This window comes from Sycon ciliatum, chromosome 5 (genome assembly GCF_964019385.1).
Source record: "Sycon ciliatum chromosome 5, ocSycCili1.1, whole genome shotgun sequence".
NCBI classification, from domain to species: Eukaryota; Metazoa; Porifera; class Calcarea; order Leucosolenida; family Sycettidae; genus Sycon; species Sycon ciliatum.
Window position 1 is genome coordinate 35,290,717 of NC_088647.1, and position 16,624 is coordinate 35,307,340.

Here is a 16,624-nt window from a genome sequence, read left to right on the forward strand (position 1 = left end):
CAAGTACAGTGTACATCAATGACTATGTATATGGACATGGTCACGAGTTCTCTGCTTCGGGGCCACAGTCAGTAGCATCGTCTTCTTATCTCTGGTCATCTGTTAGTGTGTTGCTTGCTGAAGACGCATTTCGTCCACCCATCAAGAAGACAAAGGGCCGCAACATGTATGGACGTGTTGGTGAATACAATCATGCACAATCCGTCATGTACATGTACGTGTAGGTCACAATGGCGAGCTACATGCAGGTGCAGGTAATGAATCCCCCAGCCCCCGCCCCCGCCCCCTACGGCAGCTCTCCTGTGTACATGTATATTGCACTATCATGCACCTTCTTGCTATACCATTACCAGGACATACAGGTGACTTCCCACTTCAGCGCCTGATCTCACCGTACTGTATAATGCACGTGTAATATGTACTTGAAGTACATGTAACGCTAATATGGATGGGCCAGTACATGTAACGCTAATATGGATGGGCCAGTACATTGTTAATTTGTTACGTAAACGATCTGCCGGAGCAGGGGTTTTTCTTAGCAATCGAACCAGAAATAATTAGTCATCAATCGACTCCGAGTTGAAACGAGTCAGCTCCTTGCCATCTCAAGTCACTGCGTGAATACACAGCGGATCTTTGTGAAAAGGGAGTTCCCTCTGAAACAAGTCTGGTGCGAAGGAACTACAACGATCATGTACATCATGTATTATGACCGTCTTTTCCATTCACATTACAATCAGTCATGATCCTCGCTCTCCACAGTGGTTGCATCATCTAGTCCTCTCGGAAAACGACCCGCACACGTGAATATCCGCATCCACCAGCACAGTTACACAATGTGGATCGGGCGCTGGCAGTGGTCCAAGCCGTCGGCTGCCAAGGGTAATAACCCGCACGCAGTGAGAACCATGTGAACATCTCTCATTGCTGCCGCCAATGTGTCGCTTCCACTGCCACACTGAAGCATACATGCTGCATGACGATATCATTAGTGATACGTTCGTGAGGCAATTGCGCGACACGGTGCGTTCACATACGGGTATGATGTCTTGCAAGCAAGCGGGGGCGACGGGAATATTATCCCGACGACGCATGGCGACTCACGTGCTTTCGAACGCAGCAACGCACAAACGAGTCCTTAAAACATCGGTAAACACGAATGCTGTGCTCAGTACTAGTAGCTGTGAAAGACGAGCGGAGGCGCGGGTGTATATAATCGCCAGATGATAACAGCCACACAAAGGAAAGTAGGGTTTGTCGTCGTAACTAAGAGTTGCATGGTAATACCCAGTCATCAGCGAACAGTCAAGGAGTTTGGAAGCAGCGAAAGTATAAAGCCAACGCCAGATCATTACTTGCCAAGGACTTAGGTCAGAGTTACTAGTACGTTTAAAGGTGAAGTCAAGCGCACCACGGGTAACATCTAAGTTGCTGATGTGAAGTTTCGCTATCTCACCTACACCTAGCTAAGGAGATCGAGAGGAGCGTGCATGTTCTCAGAGAGGTAGAAGCTACCCCACACTAAGCCAGCATTGCGCCGACATCGCGAACTTCCGGCTTCTGATCTCCAGTTCGGCTCCATCGTATGAAAGGTGAGTGTCGTTATAATGCTAGTGCTAGATCGCTTGCTTTTCAGTCCACCAAACTGTCCAACCGTCCTGCTTTGAGCAGGACAGTCCTGCTTTGGACCAAAACATTCGTATACATTTACATGGGACACGATTGCCTTTGTATACATTGTAATTGGGTGTCCTGCTTTGGAATGGTGGCAAGGTTGGACAGACTGGTCCACTGTCCTTTCAACTTCAATGTCTTGTGTGAAAATCAGAACTGGTAACAGTACTGGAGGATGATCAAGTGTCCCAGTTTGGCCCAATTCCGTTCCCTGTATTGTGAATGTCCGCCATAGGCTGGAGCAGCGGATGAATTGGCGCTGTGGAGGTAGTTAGCTACATGTATAGTGATAGATGCGATAGCGTAGATGTGTTTGCCTGTATGTACCAGTAGGTGATTGGTGGTGATGCTGAGTGATGCTGGGGAATAGGTACATCTCAAAGCCAGTGAGTGGCACAAGCGCCAAAACTGGAAAAAAGCCACATGCCGCTTCATATCATACATGTCGATAGGCGTCAGCCTTTGGACAATCCTGAAATAAAGATTATTATAATAGTGTCTCATGCAGATCATGAGCTGCTGAATCGTAATGATTGTATCTCTCTCTCTCTCTCTCTCGCTCTCTCTCGCTCTCTCTCTCTCTCTCTCTCGCTCTCTCTCTCTCTCTCTCTCTCTCTCTCTCGCTCTCTCTCTCTCGCTCTCTCTCTCTCTCGCTCTCTCTCGCTCTCTCTCTCTCTCTCTCTCTCTCTCTCTCTCTCTCTCTCTCTCTCTCTCTCTCTCTCTCTCTCTCTCTCTCTCTCTCTCTCTCTCTCTCTCTCTCTCTCTCTCTCTCTCTCTCTCTCTCTCTCTCTAGCTCTCTCTCTCTCTCGCTCTCTCTCTCGCTCTCTCTCTCTCTCTCTCTCTCTCTCTCTCTCTCTCTCTCTCTCTCTCTCTCTCTCTCACACACACACACACACACACACACACACACACACTCTCTCTCTCTCTCTCTCTCTCTCTCTCTCTCTGTCTCTCTCTCTCTCTCTCCGTTATCTATCTATCTATCTATCTCTCAAAGTATCAAAGTCGGAGAAGTCTACTTATAAGTGTGACAAACACGCAAGCACAGTCAGCTTCGCATGAAACCAGAACCTTGGCCACGAACTGTAGAGAGTGCTGCTCAAGCGATAAAAGACTAGGGATGGCAATACGTTCAAGCATTACGCAGCTTAAAAACCTCTAGACAATTACCGGTACACTCCTGTAGGCTTCCTCCTAATGTATCCCCGCGTGCCAAAGCATAATGCAGTGCTGGATGAGGATTTTGCGAGCATAATGCAAGAATTCATGTTAGTATAAACTATAATTCCATGATTTCGCGAGCATAATCCGCCGGAGCCTACAGCTGGAGCAGTCAGGTTTTGATGCTTTCAGTGGATTTGAAAATTTCTTTGTTGGTCACTAGACCTCAGTACGGTCGGCTGGCGCAGTCACTCTGAACGCCGCTAATAATATGCAGTAATGTCTAATGTCTAATGTGACAGCTCGAAATGCGCGAAGCAGGTCCAGCTTGGCCCTAGGAGAGTAGAGGCTAGGTGTGACCTGAACCATTGAACCCAGGGCAAACCGCAACGTTGAACCATAATGTATCAACTCACAAAGTCAGCTGCAGGGGAAACCCCTCAATATTCCCCCAGCACCCTTTGAACTGGATACGGGTACATGTCTTTGAAAGACGCTAAAGTGCCCTGATTGGCTGGCGATGACAGGCGGGCAGATTTGACATGTATGTCCTGTACATGTCCATGCCACGGTCCTTAGAAAGTTCTAGAAGGACTGCATCAGCTCTAACCATGAGTATCCACACCAATAGGAGTTACTACTAGTACTGACTACTGTAGTCGCGACCCCGGGATGTAGGCAATACTCACTGCTCAACTAACCGGATACTAGTGTTATTTAGGTTTAGGCCTGTTTTGGAACTCCACTCTAACTAGAGCCAAACAACAACAACATTAATAAAGCATATTGAGTGATGTTCACATCTTTAACATTATTATGACTAAATTTGTGCAGTACGTACACGTGATCATGGCTTGTGGACAGTGGAATCAACAGGGCCAAAATCATGTGACCCATAGTTGCAGGGCTGGAACAGTGGAGTTGTAACAAACAATTACACGGCTGCCCTGTGATGCTGTACTGCTGCATGGTCGTGTGATGGAGAACACATCTATCAGTCCTTGTGCTAGTTAGTGGCTCATGCAAGGCCGGGTTCAAACTGTGCAGACAGTGTTGGACATCACTAGTACTTGAATTTGCAACACATGGCCCAGACATGCAGACATGCATATCCATGAGCACATGCGGATATGATCTTCAACGTACACAAAAACGTATGATTATGAAGGTGTTTGCAAGTACATTGTACATAAAACTGCTATTGCGAAATTCTAGAAATTCTAGGCGTTTCACAGGGACGCAATCCAATCCACTGTCACAGCTAGCCAGAGCTGTCCCAATCTGATAAGCAAGCGAAAGCGTGTTGCTGATCACGAGTCGTAGCAAGCATTCCCTCCGCGTCGATCTACCACACGGCAGCATACTGGCCTTGGCGTTGCGGAACGGGGACGCGTCGACGGGAGTCAGGATAGCTCAGCGGAGTTGTTTTCGAGAGTAGAGTGATTGTGGACAACACCTTACTTCATAGGGGAATAATCCAAAACACCACGACTTGCGTCATTGCAGGTGTTGGCATGTGTGCGTGATGTAGCTTCATCACAACATCGCTCTGGATTGTGTAGCAGGGAGTGGTTTGGGTACGACTGCCCTGGCCCCAGCATGCAGGGAATGCAAGGACGGTTACGTCTCCGATTAGGCACGGAAAAGTGGCGTCCTGTCATAACACCCTGACAGCGGAAGCATGATCTATGTATCACGGAGAACCCGGAATAACACCAGTGCGAGGGCGGAGGGTGTAGCTGGGGAGAGCTAACATATTGTACCGGTATACCAACACCGAGAACACAAACAGTATAGGACGTCATGGGTGCATAGAGGGTCTCGAGGATAAATAGACCTTGCAGCGCCTCGCACCTCTCAAAACTAGAACATCCAATCGTGTGAACACAATTAGACTAAAGTCGTGACCCAAGGCAGACGAAGAAAGGGTTCCTATGTCCTCCTGTTGTATTTCAGCTGCGAAGATCTTCAACAACAACGGAGCAGAGTCACCTGCTATTACTAGTGGCAACAGGCTGACGTCGGGCTCCACAAGCACAGCCCGGGTGCCTTCTCATCCTCGTCTCTATCGCGTTGGTCTCAGCCAGAGTCGTGAGCCGAGCAGACAGGAAGAAAGATGATGCAACCGGTAAGTGTACTATGCCAGCATTGTCTGCGCTCGTGTGTGTGTGTGTGTGTGCGCGCGCGCGCGCGTGTGTGTTCGTGGTGTCTGTGATTGCCTGTACATGTATGTGTGCAAGAGGAAGAAGAGGAAGGTGTTCTCGAAGTACAGTATTGCCAATTGTATGAAATATTGGTCGCGACTTTGGCGATAATTATAAGAAAGTTGGTTGCTTCCAACAGAAGTCGGACTTGTGCGGCCAACATGAGTAGCAGTGGACGTAAAGTCACTCACCTGTCTTGGAAAGACGCGAATTACCGATACTCGACGCAAACTGCACTGCATGAAGCTAGAGAGGAACTGCGACAGATATAGGAAAGGGTGGCCGGGCCTCGCTCACGTCAACGCTTCCCTATCCACTTGAGAGTTGAGACCGTTTTGAGTGAGATCTCGAGAGCAAGAATCTCACTGCCCCACTATTCTCGAACTCGTGATCATGATGATGATGATGCTGACGTGAGGGACAGATCTTGGTTTTCCCCACACCGACACAAAACGTGCCGTGCTCTGTAGATGTGGGGATAAGGTTATCATAAGCAGCCACTGCACTGCATTCCCGTCTTGCAGATCACACAGGGTTGTACTAGGCGGTGGATTAGACTTTAGAGCCCCGAATGCTGGCACGCGGTGACTGTCTCGATTTTGCTAAGTGAAAGCTGTTCAAAGATCATTGGTATCCATAGCGGTAACGCCTGCTTTGAAGTGCTACTGCCAATACTGGGAGATCAGGCAGGATCCACGTACCTCCTGCGGAGATCACGACGTTTTGCTCGATCCCGGCGGAGTTAGCAGCCTGATGTTCGCACTTACCGGTATCCACTAAAATGTAATGTACGTTGTACTGTGGACCCGTGGCCTACATTGTATACCTAAGACTAGAAAAATGGTATTACAGTGTAGTTGAAGCAGGGTAGGGGAACAGCCTTTCGACCATCTGTCCCTGCTATTCTGGGGAACAACATGTCATGCAGGACGGCGACATGACATGTCAGTGAAATGAAGACTCTTTGGCTCCTCCCCCTTTGATACTCACTTAGCCCCAGGCTGACCCGCCCGGTCTAGTGAGTACACACACACACGCGCGCGCGCGCGCGCAGTGTGAGGCAGTCAGTCAACATAACAACTACTTCAGAAGTTCAAAAGACAATAGTTTACATGATGTAGAGCTACGTCGCTGGTCTGCACACGCAAAACCTACAACGTACAAGTATGCCAGTACTAGTACATGACTGTACAGCCATGTACAGTCATGTACTAGTACTACACTACACTACAGTACTAGCAAGAGTACATAACTCTCGGTACTAGTACATACTGTCTGTACAGTCATGTACTAGTAGTACAAGCTTAGCCTCAGCTTGGTTGCTTGTCTTCTGAGGGTCATTTAGTTTTACTGTGGCAACAACCCAAGCCTCTTCTACGGCAAAATAAACACATTGAGTGGATGATTATGTTCCAGAGGGTCTGGAACATGCGCGCATCGCACTAGTACATGTAGCTTAGAGTAAGCTAAGTAAACTGTCCGTCGTGCAGCATCCAGATTCCAGAACATCCGCTACGTGACAATTATCTGCCTTCCAATGAGTTTTGTGTCACTTTTGACAAGGCGCCAACTCCCTGTCCCTGGCCGCAGCACACTGAGCACAGCTGTTGACAGACTCAGTGGTGTACTGCCTGCATGCTAAGTAACACATGGCATCATACAGGCTACAGCCTGTATGATGCCATTGGCTTAGGGCAGGCTACACTGATCAACAAAGATCTGGCGCAGACTAGTGTCTGTACTGTATACCATGGTAATATACTACTAGTACTAGTGACCATGGTGATGATGATTGGCACCAGGGTGTAGTAAAATACCGATATTTTACTACTCCCTGATTGGCAGAGATGGGCTCGCGTGCACAAGTCAGTGGTGTGGGCGAAAGTCTCCGTCTGCGGCTTGAGGCTGACAACAGGATAAGCGGGATCAAGTAATTAGTTTGTGCGGGTGTAAAACTGTTACGGCTTTCATCTTGTAATTGTACGGACAAAAATAACGCAGAACATTAATCAACGTGATAGCAGTAACAAGAATAGTGCATTAAGCATGTACGACAGTCATGTCCAGTGCACAGTCACGTGGATATTCATCCTGGCATTCTATTCTGCTCATGTGCGATACAGGATGAGAGGGAGCTGTTGATTGGCGATGTGGAAAGGCCAGAGACACAAGCGGAGAAGACAAGCTTTCTCGACAAATGGAAAGAAGGTAGGTGGAACAGATGCAATGAAGAAGCAGATGTGCTCAGTCCAACAGGGAACACATCAACTCACACCGTCACGCATGTACACACACATGCACGCGCACATGCACGCGCACACACACACACACACACACACACGCGCGCGCGCGCGCACACCCACACACCTCAGACCTCAGACCTGCTCATCGCGGAAGCGATGATAGCGAACAGCTATGTTAGACATAGCAACTTGTGCTGGGATTACACCATTCAACAGCTTGCAAGGCTGATGAATTGACCGCCACTATTTTTAGCCTGGTATCCACCACACAGCTGATTGAAGTGACTTTTTCTGGCCAGTGAATCCCTATTTTTCATTTTTCAATTTTTCACACACACACACACACATATACACACACACATACACATATACACACACACACACACACACACACACACGCGCCTCGAAGTATAACGCTGGAGAGACACATCTCCAGGAAGTCGTACCCAAACCAAATAAAGGCATTATGGTTTGGGTAGGACTTCCTGATGCTGACTTTAGCGTAGTGACATGCAGGCTGATGATCGACCCAATTGCTTTGAAACTGAGAGCCACGAAGTTCATATGTTAGCTGCTCTTGCTAAACAGTTCTTTCCTAATGCACAGTCATAGGATAGTCTTGTAGTTTCATGAGTAAAATTACATAATTACATGTATAGGAGAAGAATAATAATAATAACAACAATAATAATAAGAAGAAGAAAGGGTTTGCTCCCCACACCGGAGCTCGCGCTATTTCGCCGACTTTACTTGACACTTGACTGACTCACGACTCTCCGGTGTGGGGAGCAAACCCTTTCTTACAAATCATAGCCGAAGTCGCAACCACTACTTAATAATAATAATAATAATAAAACAGGTCGCGTAATGAAGCAGCATAACGATAGATGTGCAAAGTCATGATGCCTGGTCCGCTTCTGTCCTGGGTTCACTACCCCGTGCGTTGCAGCCGCGAGCAAAACCAGCTCAGGCTGAGAGTTCCTGTATAGGAGAGAGTATATGAAATCTATCTTTTCACTTTGTTTCACGATTGTATAAACATACTATGGAATGCGTACTTTATCATTGTGTTTTGCTTCACACGGCTTGCCTTCAGTCACTATATTCCACTAATGAAAGTGGTTCTGCTGTCTTTCGTTTTGCGCAGCTGCCACCCAGAAAGCATTCGAGTGGTCAAGCAACATCCTAAGCCACATGGTCCACCACGATACGGTGAAAGTGAAGCTTGTCGACGAGTCCTGCCTGGAGCATGGCTGTCACATTGCCATGCCCAAAACTCTTAGCATGATGGTCGGCTGCTCGGTGCCTCCCAGCTTACAGGACAGGATCATGCTATTCCATCATGGTAAGAAGCCACGCAAACACAGCAGCCACTAGGCTCTAGGCTAGCTTGCAGACGGCCTTCACTCCGCTCGGCATCGGGTACAAAAACTGGACCTTAAACGGTGGACAGTGTGGCCAATAGGGGTGAGCGCAGCACTCAGTGCAACAGCTACTGGTGTTACGAAATGGCCAGATGAGGCTTGTATTACCAGTACCCATATCTGCAGAAGATCAACATGTTCATCAGAACACACGTCATCATCATCATCATCTGCGTTGCCGAAAAAATAATAATAGTAAAATACCCAATGCTGTAGACAGCAAGCTGTTTCGGCCATAAAGGCCTCATCAGTACAGCTACGAGCTAAATAGGCCGAGCTAATAGTAAAATAAAATAATTAAAATAATAAACGGCATTATGCAGCTGTGTAAGCAGTAGATGCACAGTGTGACTGCCAGGCATCTCTGTCAGATGCCAACTGGCAATTCTCATGCAGAGACATACCAGTCCACGAAACGATATTGTCAGCGAAGGAAATCTTCGGACGACCACGCTTTCTCTTACCATCCACCACACCAAACATCACGTCACGTACAAGCTCGCAGCCAGATGGGCGGCATGTGTGCCCGAAATAGGTCAGTTTGCGTATCTTGACCCTGCTCGTACATGTATATGCTAGCGTTTTGTGCTTGGTCTATCCACTACCTACTGCACACGTAATGCATAATATCAGTGTCTGCTCCAGCGCCGGGTGAGCCGGGTAATCCACCCGGTTGGGCGGCGCTTGGACCCGGTTGAAAATATAGTACCGGGTCACCTGTGACCCGGTTGGTACTTTACACTTTCCGGAACTTTGAAAGGACTGACTACATGGCTTGTATGTGTCAGGTTATCCGACTCAGATACTTCTTCTTCTTTCGTAATTAATTTTTCTAATTCCTGTCCTCTCTTTTCTAAATGCGGCTTATCCATTCGCCTTTATATCATTGGGCCTAGTTCCCGTTTATTGTCCGAATTAAAATAAACCAACCAACCAGTTAAAGCATGTGACTCGGCTGGTGAGACAGCGCCAGGTACATGTGTGCCCGGCTCCGACCCGGTTGAAATGGTTGCGCCAGGTACACGTGTACCCGGCTGTCCTACAATCCTAGAGCAGACACTGAATATGCAAGCCTTGCTCGATAGTTTCAAACATGTCCTCCGCCCTGTTACCTGTTGTTATCCTCAAACATGTACAGGTATCGTAATACGCAATGGTAGCAGTGTCTACGTCATCTCCTACACAGACCCAGGCGATGATTATGAACCGGATCACCAACTACTGGGCACAGGTAGTGAGCAGGGCGGCATCGAAGAGACCGACGGCGACATATTCGGCGACTGGAGGCGGCAGCTGACGTACAAGAAGCGCGAGGGCCTCATCAAGCTGCTGAACCGCTCGGTGGTGCGGCCCGAGAGGTACTGCATCATCGTGCAGCCGCTGAGCGAGTTTTCGTACCAGGGTAAGTATATCCAGTACAACTACGGTGGCGGGGATGCGGAGTACCCGGACGGCGCAACGCTCAGCTTGGTCAACCCGTGCCGACCGGAGATGGAACGAAAAAATGCAGCCGCCGTGGCCCGGTTCTTCCTGAAGCACCCGCAGGCATTCGGTCACTACAGCATGTGCGACTGGAACTGCGAGAATTTCGCGACATTCGCACGCACCACCACACTGACGGCAGCGGAATTGGAGGCGAAGTTCGCCGAACTGCAGCGCAGCGGACGCACAGCGTTCAGCCAGGCGTACCTGGAGGAGAATAGCGAAACATCATCACGAGGCATTACCCGCTACCTGGAGCAAGGACTCAAAGTGATCTTCACCATTGTCGAGATTGACCTGCAGCACGACTGCAGTCCGCCGTCGTCACACCCGTCGTCATCGTCTGAAGAGGAGGACAGCGAGGGCAGTGAGAGCAGCCAGGGAAGTACCCCATTGCCCAGCGACACGGACGACAGCTGCGACGAAACACCCCTGTGATTGAATGCACCGGGCTGGGCAGCCTGAGAGGATCATACAAAGGTTCAACCGACTGCACTGCCGTTGTTACGCTGCTGCTGTTTGGTGTAAGCAGGTGCACACACCACAGGGGTAGCTACACACGCATGCAAACATTGGACTTCAAGTTCCAAGGCAGTATCGTATTGAGCCAATCGAACGCACTACATGTCTCTGATCTCATCACTGTGCCCATCTATGCACAAGGAGCACGCAAAATAACTGATTCTTACAGTATCAGCAGCACCGACAGGAGATGTAGCCATTCCTGCGACTTGACAAGGAGCCTAATATATAACCTCACCCTCTGCAGGACCCCCCCTGCCCTGCAGGACATGTTTATTACCCGAGCTTCTGCAGTACACCCCCCCCCCCCCCTCCCCTTGCCCCACAGGATATGTTACCCTAGCCTCTGCAGTACCCCGCCCCCCCCCCCCTTCCCCTGCACTTGAAGTATGGCTTTGAACAGCGAGCAGGGGCACTGACGCATGAGCTCATGGCTGTACTCAGTGTACTGACCACTGTCTACATGTGCGTTTACTAGTACCCATACGACCAGCATAACATTGAGCAAGAACTGGTACTACAACTTTAATGCACTGCCGCTCTTTGATCCCCAATCTTCACAACAACTCATACTGCATCATGCCAACTAGGATCACCGTTTTAGTTTTTTAGTTTTTTTTTTAGTTTTTTTTTAGTTTTTTTTACTTCTCATACCAATATTGTCTGTCGACTGAGCAGCATGCAGTCCACCAATGTGACCATGTGTCATTACTAGCCGCAGATAGAACACTGTGCTCGTACATGCAAGCATAGTATTGCATACAGTGCACTCACAGCATACTTGAGTATAATTATTATGATATTGACTCTCAAGAGTCAACTCTCCTTTGTGTTTTCATCGATTCACCGTGGCTGCTCTACAGAGCTTCAAAGGACTTCTAGTCATGTCAAATTATCCTGCATATTTCAACATAGTGATGTTTGACAAGATAATTTTTTTAATTGATTACGAAAGTGAGGTTCGAGTTCATTATTCATTTTAATTTCAAACTACAAGTAAAAATTCTTATTCTCTAGCAATTCCAACATCAATATCCACTCATTATATTGGATACCTATGAGCAGATGGAAGTTGTAAAAACAAGTTCAGTATTAACAGAACATGATCAGAAGTGGACAGTATTGAAATCCATTGTCGTGGGAAAGTTTGTCTGAACCGTATAATATCCACAACCAACAGGAAAGAAACCAGACTTTAGCTGCAAAGCTCGCAGTCCGATGCTGATTCCAAAACTATATTTAAAAAAGGACAAAAACAGCAAGAGTGCAGTTACCGGTAGCCAGGCCATTGTGATGAGACCGACAAACAAATCGGCGGCTGTAGGTGCTAGGACAGACTGACACAGTAGGTGAAACTTACGCCACACTACACGTGTTGCTATACAGGCCCTGAGCAGCAGCGGTACAGGCCCTGAGCAGCAGCGGTACAGGCCCTGAGCAGCAGCGGTACAGGCCCTGAGCAGCAGCGGTACAGGCCCTGAGCAGCAGCGGTACAGGCCCTGAGCAGCAGCGGTACAGGCCCTGAGCAGCAGCCGTACAGGCCCTGAGCAGCAGCGGTACAGGCCCTGAGCAGCAGCGGTGTGCCGATATCGTTAGGATCCCGCGCTGCTCGCCTGAAGTGAAAACTGGGCACACAGCAAACACAGGAAAGAGAGAACCCACATCAAGAACCAGTACAGTAAACCCTGGTGTAAGTGACCTCCGGGTTGCTCTTAAGCTGTGTTCACAACTGGCGCGTGTACGCGTGAAACCACGCGTTTGTGCGTACTTTTGCTGGCTTTTGGGGCGCCATGCGTACGGAAACGCGCCGAAATGGAACTTCCAACATGTTGGAATTTTCAGCGCGTATCAGGCACGTACCAGCGTACATGCCAGTCACATTGACCGGCGGGGTCAACAAATTAGTACTCGAAGGTGTCGCACGCGCTAAATACGACTCGGATTGCTGTTTTTTTGTGAAAGCCTGAGCGCGCGTTTGGGCACGCATGAACCGCAAGCGTACCGCGTACACGCGCCAGTTGTGAACACAGCTTTAACGACCGTTTTTTCATGCACAGACAGTTTTTTTTTTTGAACTTTGTTTTACTTCGCAAAATCCAAACGGGAATTTCTTCCCAATGACAAGGTAGCGAAGATCTTAAGAGGGAAGAAAAAAGAGAGAGAGAGAGAAAAAAGGAAAGAAAAAAGTGTGTATGCACTGGAAATGATAGTCAGCTGGAAATCGGATCCATTGTCAAACATGGCATTTGCTACTGTTGCATGTAGTCAACGAGCAATTGCGTAGGGTACTGCTGCAGCTTTGAAGGTCTCCAGCGTTGTGCTGGAGCGGACGTCTCCAGGTAATCTGTTCCATTTACATGTAGTTGTACACAGAAACTGCGGGACCTGGTTCTAAAGACCACCTGGCATTAACGACCGCTTTTGCTTGCACCGTGGGGTGGTCGCTTAAACCAGGTTTCACTGTAACTGCAGCTGTCACAGCTACTCGTAATAGTATCTTAGCCACACGTGCACTTGATAGTGGCTGGTAAGGTCATGCCCTGCCCCAAAATGGGATATTATTCATAATACCCCATTTTACGGGTTTCCCCTGCACCCTGGCTTCTATCGGGGAGTCGTACTACTCCCTGGCTTCTACGGGATAATGATTACTAAAAAAATCATGTTATGGGCTCGTTTGAGCTGTGTGTGCAACTATTTCTAAACACTAAACTGAACAGTCGTCGGTAATGTATTCGCGAGGTGAGCCTCCGCAACAGGCTTCAGCCGCGATAGCTCCGATGGAATGGAGGGGTACATGAGCAGTAGGCAATTGTACTCTGCGTGACGGGACCCAGTCCCCTGTTCGGCAAGGAGACCCAGTCTAACACGAACGCACATCATGCTGGGGGGCGACATGTTCCTCCAGCAAGTGCAGCGTTGGAGTGATGTGGACCATGTTGCATGCGACCAGGTCAGATCTGGCAAGGGTAGTGAGCAGTCCCTTGTGAACAACACAGTTGCCAATAATGGCACCGTCGTGGTATGCCCGCCGTTGGAAATACATGTAGCGCTCTTACAAGTACAGGATTGGCTCAATGTTTGTCTCGCATGGTCCACTCGGGTCCTTCCCCTGTCTTTGGATGCGGCTTGCCTTGGATACCTCGTTGCCTTGGATACCTCGTTGTCTTGGATACCTCATTGTCTTTGTGGCTTGCACCTGTTGCAAGGGGTTATCAGCGCCTGCAATAACCCTACGTTCATCATCTGTCGGAGCTTTCCACCGTACTCGGATGTTGGAGCACAAATCAACAAGACCGTGACCGGCAACGCCTTGCTAAGTACCATGCAATGCAACAAAGTGCAAGTGTTGCTGGAGAGAGTGGCGGCCCGCTGCGACCTCTCTCTCTCTCTCTCCCTCCCTCCCTCCCTCCCTCTCTCTCTCTCTCTCTCTCTCTCTCTCTCTCTCTCTCTCTCGCTCTCTCTCTCTCTCTCTCTCTCTCTCTCTCTCTCTCTCTCTCTCTCCTCCTCCTCCTTGTAAAAATTAAGGACCACGGAGCAGGCACTATTTCCTTTAGAATCTTACCTGAGAACTTGAACCGGATGCCGGTCTAATCTGCTCCTTCATCATCATCATACTGGCTATGCTTCCACACAACCATTGCCAGCTGGAAAACTAGTACTCTGCGACCTGATTGTGCAAAACAAACGACACGCACACACACACACACACACACACACACACACACACACACACACACACACACACACACAAACACACACGCACACATGCACACACGCACGCACGCACGCACGCACACACACACACAAGCACACACACACACACACACACACACACACACACACACACACACACCAGAACCTTGCTCAAGTGTTCCATAATGCTAGACACTTGAAATCTAGAGCACCATAAGCAACAAATGGGCAACTGGAAAAAAAACTGTGTTCACTGCATTGAGCTCTTGGTGCAACCAATCCTCACAAATCCCAAAACAAACTTTACAGGTTACATAGAATACCCCAACATCTCAGTACTGCCTTTACTGCACAAATCAGTAAGGTCGCTGGTTTCACCACACTGAAAAGCCAGCATCTAAGCCTGCACTGTGTGCGTGCATCCTTACCGGTTGATGACATTGTGCTGTGTGCAAGCCAAAGACGAGCGAATGGCCATGGAGAGTTGTCAACGCTGTCAAGAAACTGGAGCACTATCGCAACGTTACCCAATACAGCCCATTTGAAGCCAGCTACCTACACAGCTAAATCAAACATGAGTGGCACGGCGTATTAGTAGTTCGCCGCCGCATCATGACAGCCGCACCATGCGGCCCTCCACGGCAAACCGGCTGGAGTGGGGCTTCTGCGACAGCGCGGTGTGCACTTTGTCCGAGCGCTCGCTCATGTAGCCGACGAAGAACGATTCGGTGGTGTGGCCCCACGCCACCTCCACGCTCTTGCCGTTGTGCCCGATAGCCAATACCCCACCAAGCGGAGCGGACACGGTTGATAACCGTGGACAGTCTAAGAACGCCTGCATGCATTGCCGAATACCATCAAGGGCCTGGCCATCAGCATCGTAGATCTTGCTAGCACAGGTTTGTGACATCTGAGCTTTGATCAGGTGCTCGCCAGTACCTGACGTACTCACGGCAACTTTCACGGAACTATCAGCAGCAGCTGCGGCGGCGGCATTGGTGCTGCTGGAACTACTGCTGCCATTGCTCGTTTCAGCACCACTACTCTCATGCTCAGTGTCAGCAGGCGGTGACGCCTGTGGCTGTGGCTGCTTCTCCCGACGTTCCTCTGCCCAGCAGCCACAGCCGAAGAGTGCCGCCTGCCCAATACGGCCGCTCTCCTTCAGAGCAAGACCACCGGACGATACCGCGGCCCACAGCACGCCGTTCCGGTCGAGGACTACCGCACCGACGGTGTCTAGACGCGGTGGGTCATTATCATCCATGACATCATCAGCATCATCGTCTATGACATCATCATCATCTATGACATCATCATCATCGTCTATGACATCATCATCATCGCCGTCATCATCGTCCTTGTAGCCGGCACCCTGGCTGCCGTCATCCGCGCAGTCAATGTCGTCGTCGAGATTGTCCTCCACGTCACCAGCACACGCACTGCTGTCGGACGCGGTCGCCTTTAGCGCCGCTGCAGTACGCTCTTCCACAATTTTTTTGTAGCGTGCGTACGCTTTCTGGGTGCGTGTGGTGATAAGCAGTCTGGGATCTACCAGTGGAAATCCCGATCTCGCCGCCCATGCCTGGCAACCAGCAGAGCACATCATTACCGGCGGCACACGGCCGTCGGGATCGGCCCAATCACAGCTCTGTCGAAGCACGGCCGATGCAACGGAGCACGGGTTGGGTAGCCGTGACACGCACGCGACAGCGCCGAAAGCTCCCCCGCGCGAGCACATCACGCTGGCGTCCAGCTCCACCGTACCGTCCATGGTCAGATTGGCACCGCGTCCGGCGTTCGTCATCTTGGCGTCCTCCAGGCACGCCATGCACGCGTTCACTGCCTTCACGCTATCCGCGTCAGTCTTCAGCAGGCGCATGGCACGAGAGCAGGCTTTCTGAGCCAGCTTTGTGTAAGTCGCACGTTTTGCCCTCGAATGACTGCCAGCTCCCAAATGAATAGCAACGAATGCCATCCTGCTCCAGCCCAGTGGCAAGGGCAATGTCAACGTACTGGGTTTGTTTTTCAGGGATCCTAGAAATGTTCAGCACACCAAGAAATTCAAGTCCATTTAGAGTTGAAGTACTATTCCTGTCTTACAAGTTCCTAGTTACAAGCATGCGTAACAACGTCGGTGCATTCTGTATTCCTGGTTTAACGGTACATGTCAAGAAGCCTGGTCTGCTGTTCGAGAAAAAACACACACAGATAATTGTCC

The 16,624-nt window shown here is 49.5% G+C and overlaps 3 protein-coding genes across 3 annotated transcripts in view; 2 read left to right on the forward strand and 1 right to left on the reverse strand.

Annotated features, from left to right (window-relative positions):
• Positions 1-16,624, forward strand: part of LOC135818478 (alpha-methylacyl-CoA racemase-like) — a 124,434-nt gene that overhangs the window by 89,220 nt on the left and 18,590 nt on the right. The window lies entirely within an intron of this gene.
• Positions 1,156-11,811, forward strand: LOC135818477 (uncharacterized). Its single transcript, XM_065331862.1, has 5 exons — positions 1,156-1,592; positions 4,792-4,963; positions 7,163-7,247; positions 8,430-8,627; positions 9,845-11,811. The coding sequence occupies exons 2-5, from the start codon at positions 4,952-4,954 to the stop codon at positions 10,624-10,626; spliced, it is 1,077 nt and encodes a 358-aa protein (XP_065187934.1). The 5' UTR covers positions 1,156-1,592; positions 4,792-4,951; the 3' UTR covers positions 10,627-11,811.
• On the reverse strand, positions 11,598-16,609 carry LOC135818476 (threonine aspartase 1-like). The gene is made up of 3 exons (XM_065331861.1): positions 14,835-16,609; positions 14,276-14,380; positions 11,598-12,335 (listed from the first exon to the last, which is right to left on the reverse strand). The coding sequence occupies exon 1, from the start codon at positions 16,379-16,381 to the stop codon at positions 15,017-15,019; it is 1,365 nt and encodes a 454-aa protein (XP_065187933.1). The 5' UTR covers positions 16,382-16,609; the 3' UTR covers positions 11,598-12,335; positions 14,276-14,380; positions 14,835-15,016.

Coding starts and splice junctions, on each gene's coding strand:
- LOC135818476 (XM_065331861.1), bottom strand. CDS start 16,381: ATGGCATTCGTTGCTATTCATTTGGGAGCTGGCAGTCATTCGAGGGCA.
- LOC135818477 (XM_065331862.1), top strand. Junction 7,248..8,429: donor TCTCGACAAATGGAAAGAAG/GTAGGTGGAACA, acceptor CGTTTTGCGCAG/CTGCCACCCAGAAAGCATTC. Junction 8,628..9,844: donor GATCATGCTATTCCATCATG/GTAAGAAGCCAC, acceptor AAACATGTACAG/GTATCGTAATACGCAATGGT.